The 15,117-nt window shown below is 35.1% G+C and overlaps 2 protein-coding genes across 2 annotated transcripts; one reads left to right on the forward strand and one right to left on the reverse strand.

The window, feature by feature from the left end:
- Nucleotides 1-2,456: 2,456 nt before the first annotated feature.
- Nucleotides 2,457-5,008, forward strand: LOC123889980 (50S ribosomal protein L7/L12-like). The gene is made up of 2 exons (XM_045939513.1): nt 2,457-2,627; nt 4,011-5,008. The coding sequence occupies exon 2, from the start codon at nt 4,113-4,115 to the stop codon at nt 4,764-4,766; it is 654 nt and encodes a 217-aa protein (XP_045795469.1). The 5' UTR covers nt 2,457-2,627; nt 4,011-4,112; the 3' UTR covers nt 4,767-5,008.
- A 942-nt stretch (nt 5,009-5,950) lies between these two features.
- LOC123889979 (probable glucan endo-1,3-beta-glucosidase A6) lies at nt 5,951-14,089 on the reverse strand. Its single transcript, XM_045939512.1, has 3 exons — nt 13,676-14,089; nt 12,290-13,585; nt 5,951-6,268 (listed from the first exon to the last, which is right to left on the reverse strand). Exons 1-3 carry the CDS (start codon nt 13,728-13,730, stop codon nt 6,231-6,233), a joined length of 1,389 nt encoding a protein of 462 aa, XP_045795468.1. The 5' UTR covers nt 13,731-14,089; the 3' UTR covers nt 5,951-6,230.
- Nucleotides 14,090-15,117: the final 1,028 nt, after the last annotated feature.

The raw sequence follows: 15,117 nt of genomic DNA on the forward strand, positions 1-15,117 counted from the left end.
CTACATGGATTAAACGATGACACAAAATTCTATCGTAAGTCATGTTAGGACGGTTGTGTCACGTAAACCTATTTAGGATCGATCGAATCAAAGGTTGTTTTCCTTTTGTTACAGTCACTATCATTGACCTTTAACAGTTTAGAAGAAAATTCTGCACAATCTTTGTCTCACACTCTCACTCAAATATGAAGTCAGCAGATATGTGTAGCTTCAATACAAAGTTAAATTTGTTGGATTTTCAATCCTATTGGACTTGCATAGTCACATATAGGGATGGCAGAAAAACCCAAACCCGTGAGACCCACCCGAACCCAAACCCAAGTCAACGGGCGAAACCCGAATTGACTGGGTTTGGGTTTGGGTTTGGGTGACACCCGAAAATATGGGTGTGGGTTTGGTATCACTCAAACCCACACCCGAAACCCATACACCCACCCGAAACATGTTAAAATTACCTTAATACCCCCACATATATATATAAGTGTAAAAGTAAAATTAGGTTTTTCACAAACCACAAACCAAAATTGTGTTTGAATTTTGCTTGAAAGTTGGAAGAACTTAATTTTGGTTTAGTTATAATTTAATTTCTTGAAAGACTATTTTGTAATTTTAAATTCCCTTGTAATTTTAAACCTATGTTTTTGCTAAGTGATTGACAATATGTTTAAATTCCATTGTTTTTGCTTAAATTTACCTTGTTTTGCTTAAATTTGCAAAGTAGTACAAAATGTGTTGTGGGTTTGGGTTTGGGTGTAAAAAACCCGAACCCAATGGGTGTGGGCGTGGGTGTGGTTTTGCCACCCGAACAGATTTGGGTTTGGGTTTGGGTTTGGGTGTTGATTTCGGGTGTGGGTTTGGTATCACTCAAACCCGCACCCGTGGGCGCCCATTGCCATCCCTAGTCACATATGCAATGAAATTAGAATTAATTAAACATAAAATATTATTGAGCATCTATTGGCTTAGTTCATGTTATGTGATTGCTTATTAAGTATTTAACTATACTATAACTTTAAAGTACTTGGACCCATATGGAATTTGTGTTGGGTTCTTAAATCTTGTCACTAATAGATCAAAAAGAGTCTCTATTGTTGTTATTCATTGAGAACACCAAAGGGTTTTGTTGTTTGTCACACAAGAAATTAGAGTAGCATCGACCCAGACACGATTTGGGACTATGTTCATATGTGAGTGTGTGACACAAACATACAAACACTTACTAAAGACAAAAAAACCTTCGATCTGAAGTGTCGGTGCTAAAATATAGGTCTTGAACACATTCAATCACAAGAATACAACTATGAAAAACATAGATTTTCTAAAACAATAAATAAAGGGGTATTTGAAATCGGTGACAAACCCAAGAGCACGCTTAGATAAAATGGCATGAGTCTCTTCTAGCTTAATCAAGGTTTTAGGTTTGATCCCCAACTTGAGACTGCAAGCTGTCTTAAAACTCTTAGAGAGAGTTTGCCATATATTTGAGTCCCACAAGACTCGAGAGATTAGGCTTTGCAGTTGCTCGCAGGGATACCTGATTTACAACAAAAATAAATTGGTGACAAATCCCTCAAGCCTTTAAAAAAAATATTTAACAAAAAAATGGTTAATAACATATATTTTTATTTGTCAAAATATATATATATATATATATATATATATATATATATATATATATATATATATATATATATATATATATTTATGGGTTTTTTCTAATTTATCCCTTGATAATTTGGGGTATATACAATCAACCAAAAATAACAAACTATGCATGTAAAATTAAATTCCTTTACAAGTTAATTGGGGGTATATACATACCTATCCACATGACTCTTACAAACAATGTTTGGGAAGAAACATTAAAAGCGAAGCAATATCTGTGCTCTTAGTTATTGGGCAAATACATTCAAATTATTAAGGAGTAGAATAAGTGCCACTTTTTTTATGGCTAACAAATACTAAAAATAATTCCTTAAAAAAAACTAATGCTACGGTTGACTACATTCACAAGTGGTTCACCGTGGACAAGTGATCTATCATCCATAATTTTTTTTTAAAAAAAAAAAATATTATTTAACGTGTTATTGAGATCCATCAAGATTTACGTTATTTAATAAACTGTTAATCTTAATATGTCTCAATACCATATCAAATGATTTTCAATTTTTCTATGGATGATCTATATGATCTAAACTTTCAATTCAACGGTGAATTTTATAAAATTCGTATTCGTTATAATGTTATTCGTGATTGGTCCACCACGGACCATAAAGTGATCCATGTTATAATTTACCTTAAAAAAAATACTAAAAATGATTAATGACACAACTCAAAATTTCTTCTCTATATTAAGGAAATAAATATTTTCATAAAAAAAATAAAAAATTGTATTACATGCTTGGTTTTTATCTCTTTTTTTTCAATAATAATTACAGTAAAAAGAAATTAGTATCAAACAAAACATTTGTCATTTCGCTAAAAAATTAGGTTTTCAGTTACACTTCCGATCTCCATCATCTGATGTAAGCAACTCATTTTCGAAATCTCCACCTCCCGCCGCCACATCTCACCGTCTCAGGTCGCCGCCGAACTGCATCTTCCTCACCATCTAACATCTTTTTCAGGTTTCCTTTTTCTCTCTGCATCCACTCATTCACGCAATTTTCATTGTCTTGTACTTCTTTGAGTTTTTTTTTTTTTTTGTTTAGTTAATTAGTTAATAGTGTATCTAGCTAAATTTTGAATCATATTTCCGCAATATGCAATTTTTCCGAAACACCATATCATGCAAAAATCAATTTTCTTGATGTTTTGTTATGCAATGAAGTTTAATTTGTTCTTATTTTTCTATGAATTTGCAAGTTTGTAATATGATTTCATTTTTAGTTTCTTAGTTTTGATTAGGTTCAATGTATATTGATTAAGTTAGTATGAGCATTGAAAAATGATTAGTATGGAGTAGGGCTGGCTGAGTGCCGTGCAATTTTTGCCGACCTCTGAATTATGCAATCGCATTTGTAGTGCGGAGTGGTGGGGATGTGGATAGGATTGGTGTTAGTTTCGGGAGTTATGGACTTAAGTCGAGAAGGAGGAAGGCGAAATACACCGTTGACTTGGCCCGTTGCCATGCCCATTTGCCAGTTGTGTCTTAAGGAGTTTGTTTGTCTTGTGATTTGTGGTTTCGTATTTTTTCCTGTCAGCTCATCATTCTTATATTTGCATATTTGTTACGCTATTTGCTTTGTGGAAATGGACTCTCTGTCTATGGGGGTAAGACTTCGTGTATATATATATCGTCTCTGGGCTCCACCTATTGAAGCCTTTTGTACTTGGCCTCTTTTTATTGACTTTCAGTGGTTTATAAATCTTCGAGCATTGTTCTCTTCTATGAAATCATCCATAACTTAAGAATATGTGTAGCATTGGGTCTATCTGTCTTTAAGATTTAGTAATGTACTTCAAGCAATATGCAATGCAATTTGTTCGGACAGTTGCACAATTTGATTTGTGTGAGATAAACAATGATCCAATAAGCTATGGATAATTGTTGATTTAGTGTGTGTTTCTGTGGGAGCTTTCTCTGTTGTGTATCGGTTTTTTTTTTTTTTTTTTGTAGGTATCTGGTTTTTCTTTATTTGAGTTTGGGGATCCATTGTTGGTGGGGTGTTTTGTGACTTGGTTGGAACACACATTGTTTAATTGGGGTTGGTGTCATTGGTTTTCAGGTTTTGTGGATTGAGTGTGATGCTTGGTTTTGAGGGGTGTTGTGGCATATTAGGTGCGGGTTGTATTGTTGTTTGTCCCTTATGTGTCTGTGTTCTTTTCTTGCATTCCTGTTAGTGCAGTGTTTGTATCTTTATTTCTCTCCTTAGCATTTCTTGTGCAATGGAGGGAGCTTTTCATAAAATTTTGCCGATTCAAAACAATAAAAATAAATAAGCTTTGGATAATAATAATAATAATAATAATAATAATGTTTAATCAAATTTTTTTCATTCTGCTTTCAGTATATTTATGTATCGGAGTAGGAGTTTGGAAATCGCAATGTGTGTCATACAGTGCTGATTTACCATCGTGAGAGTGAGAAATAGAAACCGCACACGCCAATAATGAGCTTGCTTTCAAGAGTGAGGAATTGTTTACCCAATGGTTTGTTGTATAGACAGCCTCTTTATGCTAGCAATGTAGGGCTTAATTCTATGAAATTAAATGTATTTACAAGAAACCTAGGTCAAGCTGCAAGGAAAGAGGAAGAAGAGGATATAGAGGAAGTTGAAATTGATCAAAGAAGTCTCCCAACTGATTTTGATCCAGCAACATTTGATCCTAATGACCATCGTGGCCCTCCATCGGAGAGAGTTTTCAGGCTTGTTGATGAAGTGTCGTCTTTAACGCTAGCTGAAGGTGCAGAATTGGGTCTCATTCTGATGAAAAAAATGGGGATAAAGGAATTGCCTAATGTGGGATATATGAAACCAGGATCTGTAAATTTGGCTGGAATGGGAACAAAAGCAACAACAGCAGCCAAGGAGGAACAAAAGCCGGAAAAAACTGTATTTGAATTGAAACTGTTGTCGTATGAAGCAGCTTCCAAAATTAAAGTCATCAAGGAGGTTCGAGGTTTTACTGATTTAGGTTTGAAGGAGGCAAAGGATTTAGTGGAAAAAACGCCTTCTATTATAAAGAAAGGTGTTTCAAAGGAAGAAGGGGAGCAGATAATAGAGAAATTGAAAGCCCTTGGCGCAAATGTCGTTATGGAATGAAGTATTATATTGTGTTTATTAAAGAGATTTTTCATCTAGTATTAAAAAAATATCTTAAGTATATGAAATTTAGAAAATTTCATTTTGTTAGTTAAAGATACTGCAAATTTTGCTAGTATTGTTATCATTTTTAGCTGCTATAAAACATTATCCCTCATTTTTCCTCCAGCTGTAATAAAAGTAGTATTCATGCTTCTGAGATTAGTTTGCATAAATATGTACTACTCTATTTTACGAGAAAATTAGTGTTTTCTGGAATTTTTCCCTGCTTAATTTAGGTGCAGCCATGGTTGCTTAAATATTTGAACCAGTGAAACCTCCATAGTAGGTCAGACCTAACATGAAAAGCACCATTTTCTGAATTGAGTTTAGCTGACAGTTTTTCCACAAATCGGTATATGCTAATATTCACCAATCACCATGGCAACATGGAATCTGACTATCTTCATTCTTGACAGCTTATCTTAGATTATGAAAGTAAATGTAGGGTGCTTCTATTTGGTAATGGAAATATGATATTGGTATAGGTGAGCAATTATACAAGTTTCATGGGTTTTGGAATTTTGTTCAACATAGAATGTTCACTGTTAAGAATTGTGCTCAAATTTCAATTGAGTTTATTGAGAAAGGTTGGATACTAGTAGAAAGGAACGAGCTGATGGATGACAAAAGAAAGAAAAATGCTTTTTAACAAGAAAAGAAAAGCAAGAATGAATCATGACCCTTAAATTTATATCACAACTGCAACATGATTTTTGCTCCATCCAAACCTTATGACGTTGTCGAGAATTTTGTCATAAAATTGTTATTAGTCATTACTCTCTTACCTTAAAATTGATTTATTTTGGAATAAAGCAATGTTCTCTTTTTTCGGGTATAGAGTAAGGCAACTTTACCCAACACAAAGCCACAATTATTCATTATGTGCTTCAAAAAGTTATTTTCTTTTATCGATGCTTCAAAAAAGTTCTTGAAGGGCTTGCCACTCTTGCGACCCCCTCCCTTCGCCACTCTTGCGACCTCCCTTCGCCGTACAAAATTCTATAAAAAATTCTGCTCGAGTTTTAGAATTCAAACAGAATTTCACATTTTAGAATTCGAACATTGATATAATAAAATTATCCCCAACGTTCAAACTCATCTGCCTCAAAAATAATATTAATAAAAATATTATACTTCATGACTGTAAGAAAAATATTGTACTTCATGACTCTATTCTAGCATCACGATGTCAAACAATGGCTACATTTGCTATGCGAGTATTTAAAATCATTCATCAATTTAAGTTTCTCCTTTGTGGGTTCAATATGACCACACTTACCAGAGGGAACCCATATTGAGGAAATGAAAGCAACATCAAACTACAATATAAATAAGTATCTCAAATACAAATTTCCTGTCATAGAAATGTCAATTAATGAATGATTAAGATTGGAGCTCCATTTTCATGATTTGATTCCTTCTTCAAAGTGTCACACTTGGAAATTTGCAAGATCCATAACCTACGAAAGTTCACAAAACAAAATAAAAACACAAAGCAAAGCAATGGCCTTAAATAAAAATTAAATATTACTTTAACATTTTTTTATCTGAAAACTTCAGAAAATGAATGACCGGAAGTGGTGTTTACAAAGTTAGCATATGACATGTTATTTATATCATCAGTAAATAGCATGTCATTAACCCACTATTGATTGGTTTGGATGAAGTGTGGTTGGATTTGGGATTGTTGAATTGGTTCGGTGTCGTGGATATGGTTGGTTGTTGCTGAGACGTAGGTTTGATTGGTACGGGTTGAATTTATGACGAAACCACTGAATATATTTTTCGCCACTCACAAATGTACCGTTTACCATATTACTATTTAGCACTTTTGTGTGACAATTATTCCAATTTTAGATTTCATTTTCATGTTCAATATGCAAAAAAACAACCTTTTGTTCACACCTATGTGGTATGCAGATATATATTTTAAAGTATTACGCGTAGAGTTTGTTTGAATCCAAATTGGAGTTTCACTCTATCTGTTTGGTGGTACTTCACTATCTCAAAACATATGAGATAAGCGGTTGCTAACCAAGAATGTGTGTCCTACTATATACTCCCTCTGGCCTCATAAGAAGTAAGTTGAGTATGAAATGAATATGAATTTGTATGGTGTGTTAAGTATAGAGATAGTGAGTAAGACCAATGATGTTAGTTGAGTTCGTTGAAAAATGTAGTAAAGTTTTATGAATTGGTTGAAAAGGGCAGAAAAATTTACTACTCTTTTCAACCAACTCATAAAACTTGAATTTTTTTTCAACGATGCGCCATCCCCAAGGCAGCATCCCAAGTTGGCTTTTTTTTTTCCTTTGCGTTTTTGAAGGAGAGGGGTAGGATTTTGGAAGGGTTAAAGGTTAGAAGGGTTTTGAGGGTTAAGGGTTAGATGGGGTTTTGAGGGTTAGGGTTTAGTTTTTTTTTTTAAAAGAAATTATTGAAAAAAATTATACAAAAATTATATTAATTAATATAAACACACTACAACAATTTTTTTTTTTTTTGACATTTTGTATTTTTAGGGTTTTAGGTTTTTTTTATTGATTATATATATTATGTTTCTATTTTACTTGTTTTTCAACAAAACAAAGATTAGAAGTAAATAGAAAACAAAAGATTTTGAGGAAAAACCGCAATAATAATATTATTTTTTATAATACAATACAAAAATTGCAAATTAATTGAAATTAAAAACTAATTATCACGAGCACCACCACGACCACCACCACCACCAACGTCATCGTCACCGTCACCTAAATGACCTCCAGTACCGCATGTAGGAGCATGACGAACACGACCACCTCTTCGAAGTTCTCCTTGATGTTGTTCTGCATCGTCTTGTTGATATTGAAAAGATGCAGTAGGATTACTCGAACTTGAGGCATTGAAAAATGAAGATGTAGATGAGTCGTTGAACAAGGAACTAAATGGCACACCAGAAAGGTCGTTAAAAATATTAGGATTATCAGGAGTTAACAACTAATTATCCATGACGAAATTTTGTTGGGGTGTGTGGAAATTTTGTTGGGGCGGTGTGTGGAAATTTGGGTCATAAGATGGGTAGAAGTTTTGTTGGTTGTAGAAATTTGTTGTTGTTGGTGAGATGTAGGTTTGATGGTCATAGATTGGGAATTGGGGAGGGGTATAATCTAGGTATGGGGCCGATTGATTTTGTGTTGTGTTTGGTCAGGGTCAGGGGTAAATTCACGGGTTGAGGTAGATGGATTGTTTAGTGAGGGTGGGGGTTTGAAGAAGAACGGATTGAAGGTAATTATAATACCACTCAAAATAAGAATTTCGATGTTTATCTGCATGTGTGCCAGTTACCACCTTAGTGTGACGATTATTCCAATCGTCGATGAAACTTTCATATTCAACATCCCATCTATCTTTTGTTCCTCCACACCTAGTTTGTTTGTGATATTTTGACATGTTTTCTGCTGGGCGCAATCTAGTTTGTTTGATTCCAAACTGGAGTTTAACTCGGTCGGTTTGGTGGTACTCCAAAATTTCAAAACATATAAGGTATGTGGTTGCAGACCAACAATGAGTGTCCTCCTCTATAGCATTAAGTGTTATGTCTTGATAAGACCTTCAAATAAACTGCAAGTATAAAAAATGATTAAGATATTTGAAAGTGCATTATGAAAGAAAAATAAGAAGTATGATGGATAAAAAAATGAATTGTTACGTCGTCTCTCTCTGGTGATGTCATCGAGCAGCCATGTTATATCGTGTGCTGGATTTCCGTCATATTTTGTGCCACGAGATAGTATTCTGAAAAGAATTTATTAACATGATTAGTAAGATATAATTTAAGCAGCTATGTTTAGTAATTCCAAAATAATATAGTTTATACGGGAGAAACACTTAATTCGAAATCGTGCCCATGTTTGAAGTAGGAAGCCGCACCCAGATATTGAGTTCGTCTTCTTCGTCTTGGTACTTGTGTCTGTCGCGATACACAATCCTCTATATAATGTTGTCAAGCATGCCGATCTCCAGTTATACTTGCTAACTGTATCTGGATCACTTAACATTGGTAAGTACTTAACACTAACACGACAACCAGTTGTATCAGGCATTAAAAAACATCCAATGAACATCAGAAGATAAATCCTAAAATATTGAAGTCGTTCTTCAAGCGTTGTTTCAAATGGCATAACACGAATCTTCCCTTTTAACCATGTGAGATTGATGCTATTCCCATCTCGAGGAACGTCGTTTTCATCTTGAATTCCAATCAAGTGACCGTATTCCTGAAGTATGTTACTTGATGTGCTTCCGGTAACGGCCTCGCCATTTATTTTTAAACTTAGTAACATCGAAACGTCTTCCAATGTTATAGTGCATTCACCGGAAGGAAGATGAAAAGTATGTGTCTCGGGTCTCCACCTTTCAACCAAAGCGGTGCAAAGGTGTTGGTCTGATGCACAATGCTTGATTTTGACGATTTCACCAAAATTAGAAGACGCTGGTTTTGGTGAAATCGTCAAAATCAAGCATTGTGCATCAGACCAACACCTTTGCACCGCTTTGGTTGAAAGGTGGAGACCCGAGACACATACTTTTCATCTTCCTTCCGGTGAATGCACTATAACATTGGAAGACGTTTCGATGTTACTAAGTTTAAAAATAAATGGCGAGGCCGTTACCGGAAGCACATCAAGTAACATACTTCAGGAATACGGCCACTTGATTGGAATTCAAGATGAAAACGACGTTCCTCGAGATGGGAATAACATCAATCTCACATGGTTAAAAGGGAAGATTCGTGTTATGCCATTTGAAACAAAGCTTGAAGAACGACTTCAATATTTTAGGATTTATCTTCCGATGTTCATTGGATGTTTTTTAATGCCTGATACAACTGGTAGTCGTGTCAGTGTTAAGTACTTACCAATGTTAAGTGATCCAGATACAGTTAGCAAGTATAGTTGGGGATCGGCATGCTTGGCAACATTATATAGAGGATTGTGTGTCGCGGCAGACACAAGTACCAAGACGAAGAAGACGAACTCAATATCTAGGTGTGGCTTCCTACTTCAAGCATGGGCACGATTTCGAATTAAGTGTTTCTCCCGTATAAGAATACTTGAAGTAGGTGATGGTCCTTATCCACTTGGGTAAGTATAAACTATATTATTTTGGAATTAATAAACATTGCTGCTTAAATTATATCTTACTAATCATGTTAATAAATTCTTTTCAAGTACTATCTCGTGGCACAAAATATGGCGGAAATCCAGCACACGATATAGTTGCAATGAGGAGTAGGCTCGATGACATGACCAGAGACGACGTAACAATTCATTTTTTTATCCATCATACTTCTTATTTTTCTTTCATAATGCACTTTCAAATATCTTAATCATTTTTTATACTTGCAGTTTATTTGGAGACCTTATCAAGCATAGCACTTAATGCTATAGAGGAGGACACTCATTGTTGGTCTGCAACCACGTATCTTATATATGTTTTAAAATTTTGGAGTACCACCAAATCGACCGAGTTAAACTCCAATTTGGAATCAAACAAACTAGATTACGCCCAGCAGAAGACATGTCAAAATATCACAAGCAAACTAGGCGTGGAGGAGCAAAAGATAGATGGGTTGTTGAATATGAAAGTTTCATCGACGATTGGAATAATCGTCACACTAAGGAGTAACTGGCACACCTGCAGATAAACTTCCAAATTCTTATTTTGAGTGGTATTATAATACCTTCAATCTGTTCTTCTTCAAACCCCCACCCACACTAAACAATCTATCTACCTCAACCCGTGAATTTATCCCTGACCCTGACCAAACACCCATGCAAACCACAACACAAAATCAACCGGCCCCATACCTAGATTATACCCCTCCCCAATTCTCAATCTATGACCATCAAACCTACATCTCACCAACAACAAATTTCTACAACCAACAAAACTTCTACTCATCTTATGACCCAAATTTCCACACATCGGCCCAACAAAATTTCCACGACAACCTATACACTTCACCCCAACATAATACCTGCGACACTCAAAACTCTGCGGGTTCGTCATGGATTAATGAGTTGTTAACTCCTGATAATCCTAATATTTTTAACGACCTTTCTGGTGTGCCATTTAGTTCCTTGTTCAACGACTCATCTACATCTTCATTTTTCAATGCCTCAAGTTCGAGTAATCCTACTACATCTTTTCAATATCAACAAGACGATGCAGAACAACATCAAGGAGAACTTCGAAGAGGTGGTCGTGTTCGTCATGCTCCTACATGCGGTACTGGAGGTCATTTAGGTGACGGTGACGATGACGTTGGTGGTGGTGGTGGTGGTGGCCGTGCTCGTGATAATTAATTTTTAATTCCAATTAATTTGCAATTTTTGTATTGTATTATAAAAAGTAATATTAAATATTATTATTGCACGGTTTTTCCTCAAAATCTTTTGTTTTCTATTTACTTCTAATTTTTGTTTTGTTGAAAAACAAGTAAAATAGAAACATAATATATATAATCTAAAAAAAAAAACCTAAAACCCTAAAAAACCCTAAAAATACAAAATGTCAACAAAAAAAAAAAATTTGTTGTAGTGTGTTTATATTAATTAATATAATTTTTGTATAATTTTTTTCAATAATTTCTTTTTAAAAAAAAAACCCTAAACCCTAACCCTAACCCTCAAAACCCCATCTAACCTTTAACCCTCAAAACCCTTCTAACCCTTAACCCATCCAAAAGCCTACCCCTCTCCTTCAAAAACGCAAAGGAAAAAAAAAAAAAAAAACAACTCAGCGTCCTTCCTGGGACACTAAGACGCCAATGGCGCGTCCCACTCACAATAAAGCAGTAGGGCATTTCGGTGAATTTTTTCTCAGGTAGGGTGTTATGGTGTATTTCGATTTTGACAGGTGTAGTTTGAAAAAAAATTCCATAAAACTCGATACCTTTTTCAACCAACACAACCAAACATCATTACTCTTCCTCTTACTCGCCACCTCTATAAATACCACATCATACAACTTCATTTCTCACTTAACCCACTTCTTATTCTTATGAGACCGGAGGGAGTATAGATGAGACACTCGTTGTTGGTCGGCAACCACTTATCTCATGTATTTTGAGATAGTTGAGTACCACCAAACAGATAGAGTGAAACTCCAATTTGGAATCAAACAAATTCTACCCGAAATACCATAAAATATGTCTGCATATCAGAGTCAAAATATGTCTGCATACGAACAAAAGGTTGATTTTTGGCTTCTTGAATATGAAAATGAAATCCAAGATTGGAATAATCGTGTGCTAACTGAAAATATGGTAAACGGTCCAATTGTGCATGGCAAAAAATATATTCAATGGTTTCATCGTAAATTCAAATACTTCATTCTAATTTTAATGGTTATACAATTAGCATTTAATTTAACAAGATTTCATAACTAAAAGATTAAACTGACCAAGTTATTTATTTAGTATAAGAAAATACACTTACTTGGATCCTTTGCAGTTTGAGTAGCAAGCCCATTAAAGTAACAAGTTCCCCCAATCTTCTTAAACTGTGCCCAATAAGAACTAAACGCATAGCTAGCATGCCAAAAAACCGAATCGGGTTTAAAGCATTTTTTCCCGGTTTGGATCGGATCACAAGTCCGGTTCCCCTGTGAACACGCATACGACAATGCCTCCCCCAACGCCGTCACATTACTTCCGCGCGCTGCCACACACCAAATTTTCCCCTTATACGGTTCATTATTCTCCGGCGGTGGAAGAGCCTTAAACTCGGACTCCGGTGTCTTCCCCGAAAGATCAATCTCATAAACCCACGACCCGTTTGGATACAACAACCCAAAATGCCGCTCTGTGCCCGGACCCGGTTTTATATTCTCATTAAACAAAGCAAATAAAAAACTCGGGAGAATCAAACCGGGTCGAGCCGGAGTCCCTGGTTTTTCAATAACTTTTTTAATAAAATTTCTATTATAAGTAGCAGCATTAAAAACATTAGCACCAATTTGATCAACATCACCACCATTAGGCCAACCCGTTTCTGCAATAAAAATCCGAATATCCGGAAACCCGAGTTTCTCCATCGCAAAATAAACCGCATCCACCATCTGATCAAACAAATTAGTATAAACCAAACCCGAACCCGGATCCTTAACAGTAACATTACTAGCTCGAAACAAAGCATAATCTAAGTTAATATTAACTGGGTCAGAGCTCCAAGGGAAAAACGGGTAAACATCTAAAAAGAAAAATGAACCGGTTCTGTTCAAAAACCGAAGCATGGGTTTAATAACTTGAACAGCTATATCTTTACGAAACGCAGCGTTTGAAGGTGGAAAAGAAGTTTCTAGAACATCCATAGCAGAAGAAGTACCAACTTTAATTTTCTTGATTCTGAATTTTTTCAAAGAATGTTTGATTCTTCTCATCGCAGGTACAAGATGAAGCCACGTGGAATTTGGTGTTGATGAAATGATTTCGTTACCTATGAGAAGATAACGAATTAACGTTTGAGGGTAATAAGGTAAAACGTTGGATTTGATCCATTGGTCTGAGAGTGTTTGGTTTGTTGAGATGTTTGTGATAAGTTCGTTTGGTAACATGATTGAGACTTGAAGGTTTGTGTTTTTTAAGGCTGTTAGGATTTGTGGATTTGTGTCGTAGATTTTGATGCGTTTTGCGTTTAGGGATTTGATTAGAGAAATTGACTTTGAGGGTTTTGGTAGATTGTTTCCTAGTTGTCCGTAGCAGATTCCTGGTTGAGATGAAAAAGCTGAAGCATCTGTAAAAAAAAAAAAAAAGAGAGATTAGTATAAGAGAAAGAAAGAAAGATGAAAATGAGAAGTGAATTTTTTTTTTTTTTTTTGCTTACTTGAAATGGTGTTGAGTAAAATGGAGAATAGAAGGAAGAGAGAAAACAAAGACATTTTTACTTGTTGAGTAGAATGAAAAAGCTGAAGTGATTTTTGTTTTCAGTTTTTTAGAAGATGTGATTATGAAGTTGGATCCATGAAATGTGGGATATTTTTTTAGTTTGGTTTGTTTGCTACTATGTTTGTAGTTAGTAAGTTAGTACTATTTTGAATGTTGGTGATAGATAAGGGAAAAGAGGAAGGTGACAAGGAGATGGATGGATCCTGGAAATGGGTGGGTTGTGTGTATGAGAAGATGAGATGAGACAGACAATGGTGGTTTAATAAAGTGGAAATATATATATCATTAATGTGTTGAACACTTAAACCAACCAACGACTATATTTTGAGGGAATAGTTAACTCTTTTTACTTGTCCCGTCAAAAAGAATGATTGAGTGAAATATTAAATATCCTAAAATTTTAAAATTCGTCAAATACTCTACTAAAATTATTATAAAACGTTGCCCTTGAAATTTTAATAGCTTAATTTATGTATCCATCTAACTGATCTATATGATACATACTACTGTATGAATTTATTTCCTATAAATAAAAAATTGGTCCTATATTTTATTCTGTAAATTACTGATTTGTTGAAGATTAGTACTACTAGCGAATAGTTGCAAAGTATGAGCATTTGTGGGGTGAGTTTCGAAGAAGAAGGAGGGTGAAAAAACAAAAAAGAATAGTGAGTCTGAAAAGTCTAAATATCGTACGTTTGGGGCAGTACAAATTACTGTAAAAGAAAAAACTAGCCGTTTGAGTGTAAAAAAAAGGACCATGTGCGTGTGGTAAATAAATCTACGAACTTTCAGCAGCATAGTAGTGCTTAGATTCTGATGAACTTTATGTGGAAAAAAAAAGGAGAAATACAAAGTTTCCCAAAGTTATTTATTTGTACTATTATTGATGCGTCACAGAGAAAGAGTATATGATCCTATTTTATCGGTTTCTGTTATGCACCGACACAGCTGTCCAGCAACGGAGAGAGACGGATCCAAGAGAAGAAGCTAGAATTTTTTTTCAAAGTGCACCTGTCATTAGTCAAATACACCAAAATATCCTACCTGGGAAAAAATTAACCGAAATGCCCTGGTTCTTTTCTGTGAGTGGGACGCGCCATCCAGAGCCTGGTGTCCCAATGAAGGACGCGCCATCCCCACATTAGTGTCCTAATGAAGGACGCGCCATCCACATATTAGCGTCCTGAGTTTGTTTTTTTCTTTTTTTCATTTTCGTTTTTGAAGGTTTTTGGAAGGGTTTTGGAAGGGTTATAAGGGTTTTGAGGGTTAAGGGTTATGAGGGTTTTGAGGGTTAAGGGTTAGATAGGGTTTTGAGGGTTAGGGTTTAGGGTTTTTTTTTTTTTAAAGAAATTATTGAAAAAAATTATACAAAAATTA

Source organism: Trifolium pratense, linkage group LG6 (genome assembly GCF_020283565.1).
Source record: "Trifolium pratense cultivar HEN17-A07 linkage group LG6, ARS_RC_1.1, whole genome shotgun sequence".
In the NCBI taxonomy this organism is placed as follows: Eukaryota; Viridiplantae; Streptophyta; class Magnoliopsida; order Fabales; family Fabaceae; genus Trifolium; species Trifolium pratense.

Excerpts from the sequence above, each read along its gene's own strand:
- LOC123889980 (XM_045939513.1), top strand. The coding sequence starts at position 4,113 with ATGAGCTTGCTTTCAAGAGTGAGGAATTGTTTACCCAATGGTTTGTTG.
- LOC123889979 (XM_045939512.1), bottom strand. The coding sequence starts at position 13,730 with ATGTCTTTGTTTTCTCTCTTCCTTCTATTCTCCATTTTACTCAACACC. Across the intron at positions 13,586-13,675 it reads TTTACTCAACACCATTTCAA|ATGCTTCAGCTTTTTCATCT; the intron begins GTAAGCAAAAAA and ends TTTTTTTTACAG. Across the intron at positions 6,269-12,289 it reads TCAAACTGCAAAGGATCCAA|GTTATGGATCTTGCAAATTT; the intron begins GTAAGTGTATTT and ends GAACTTTCGTAG.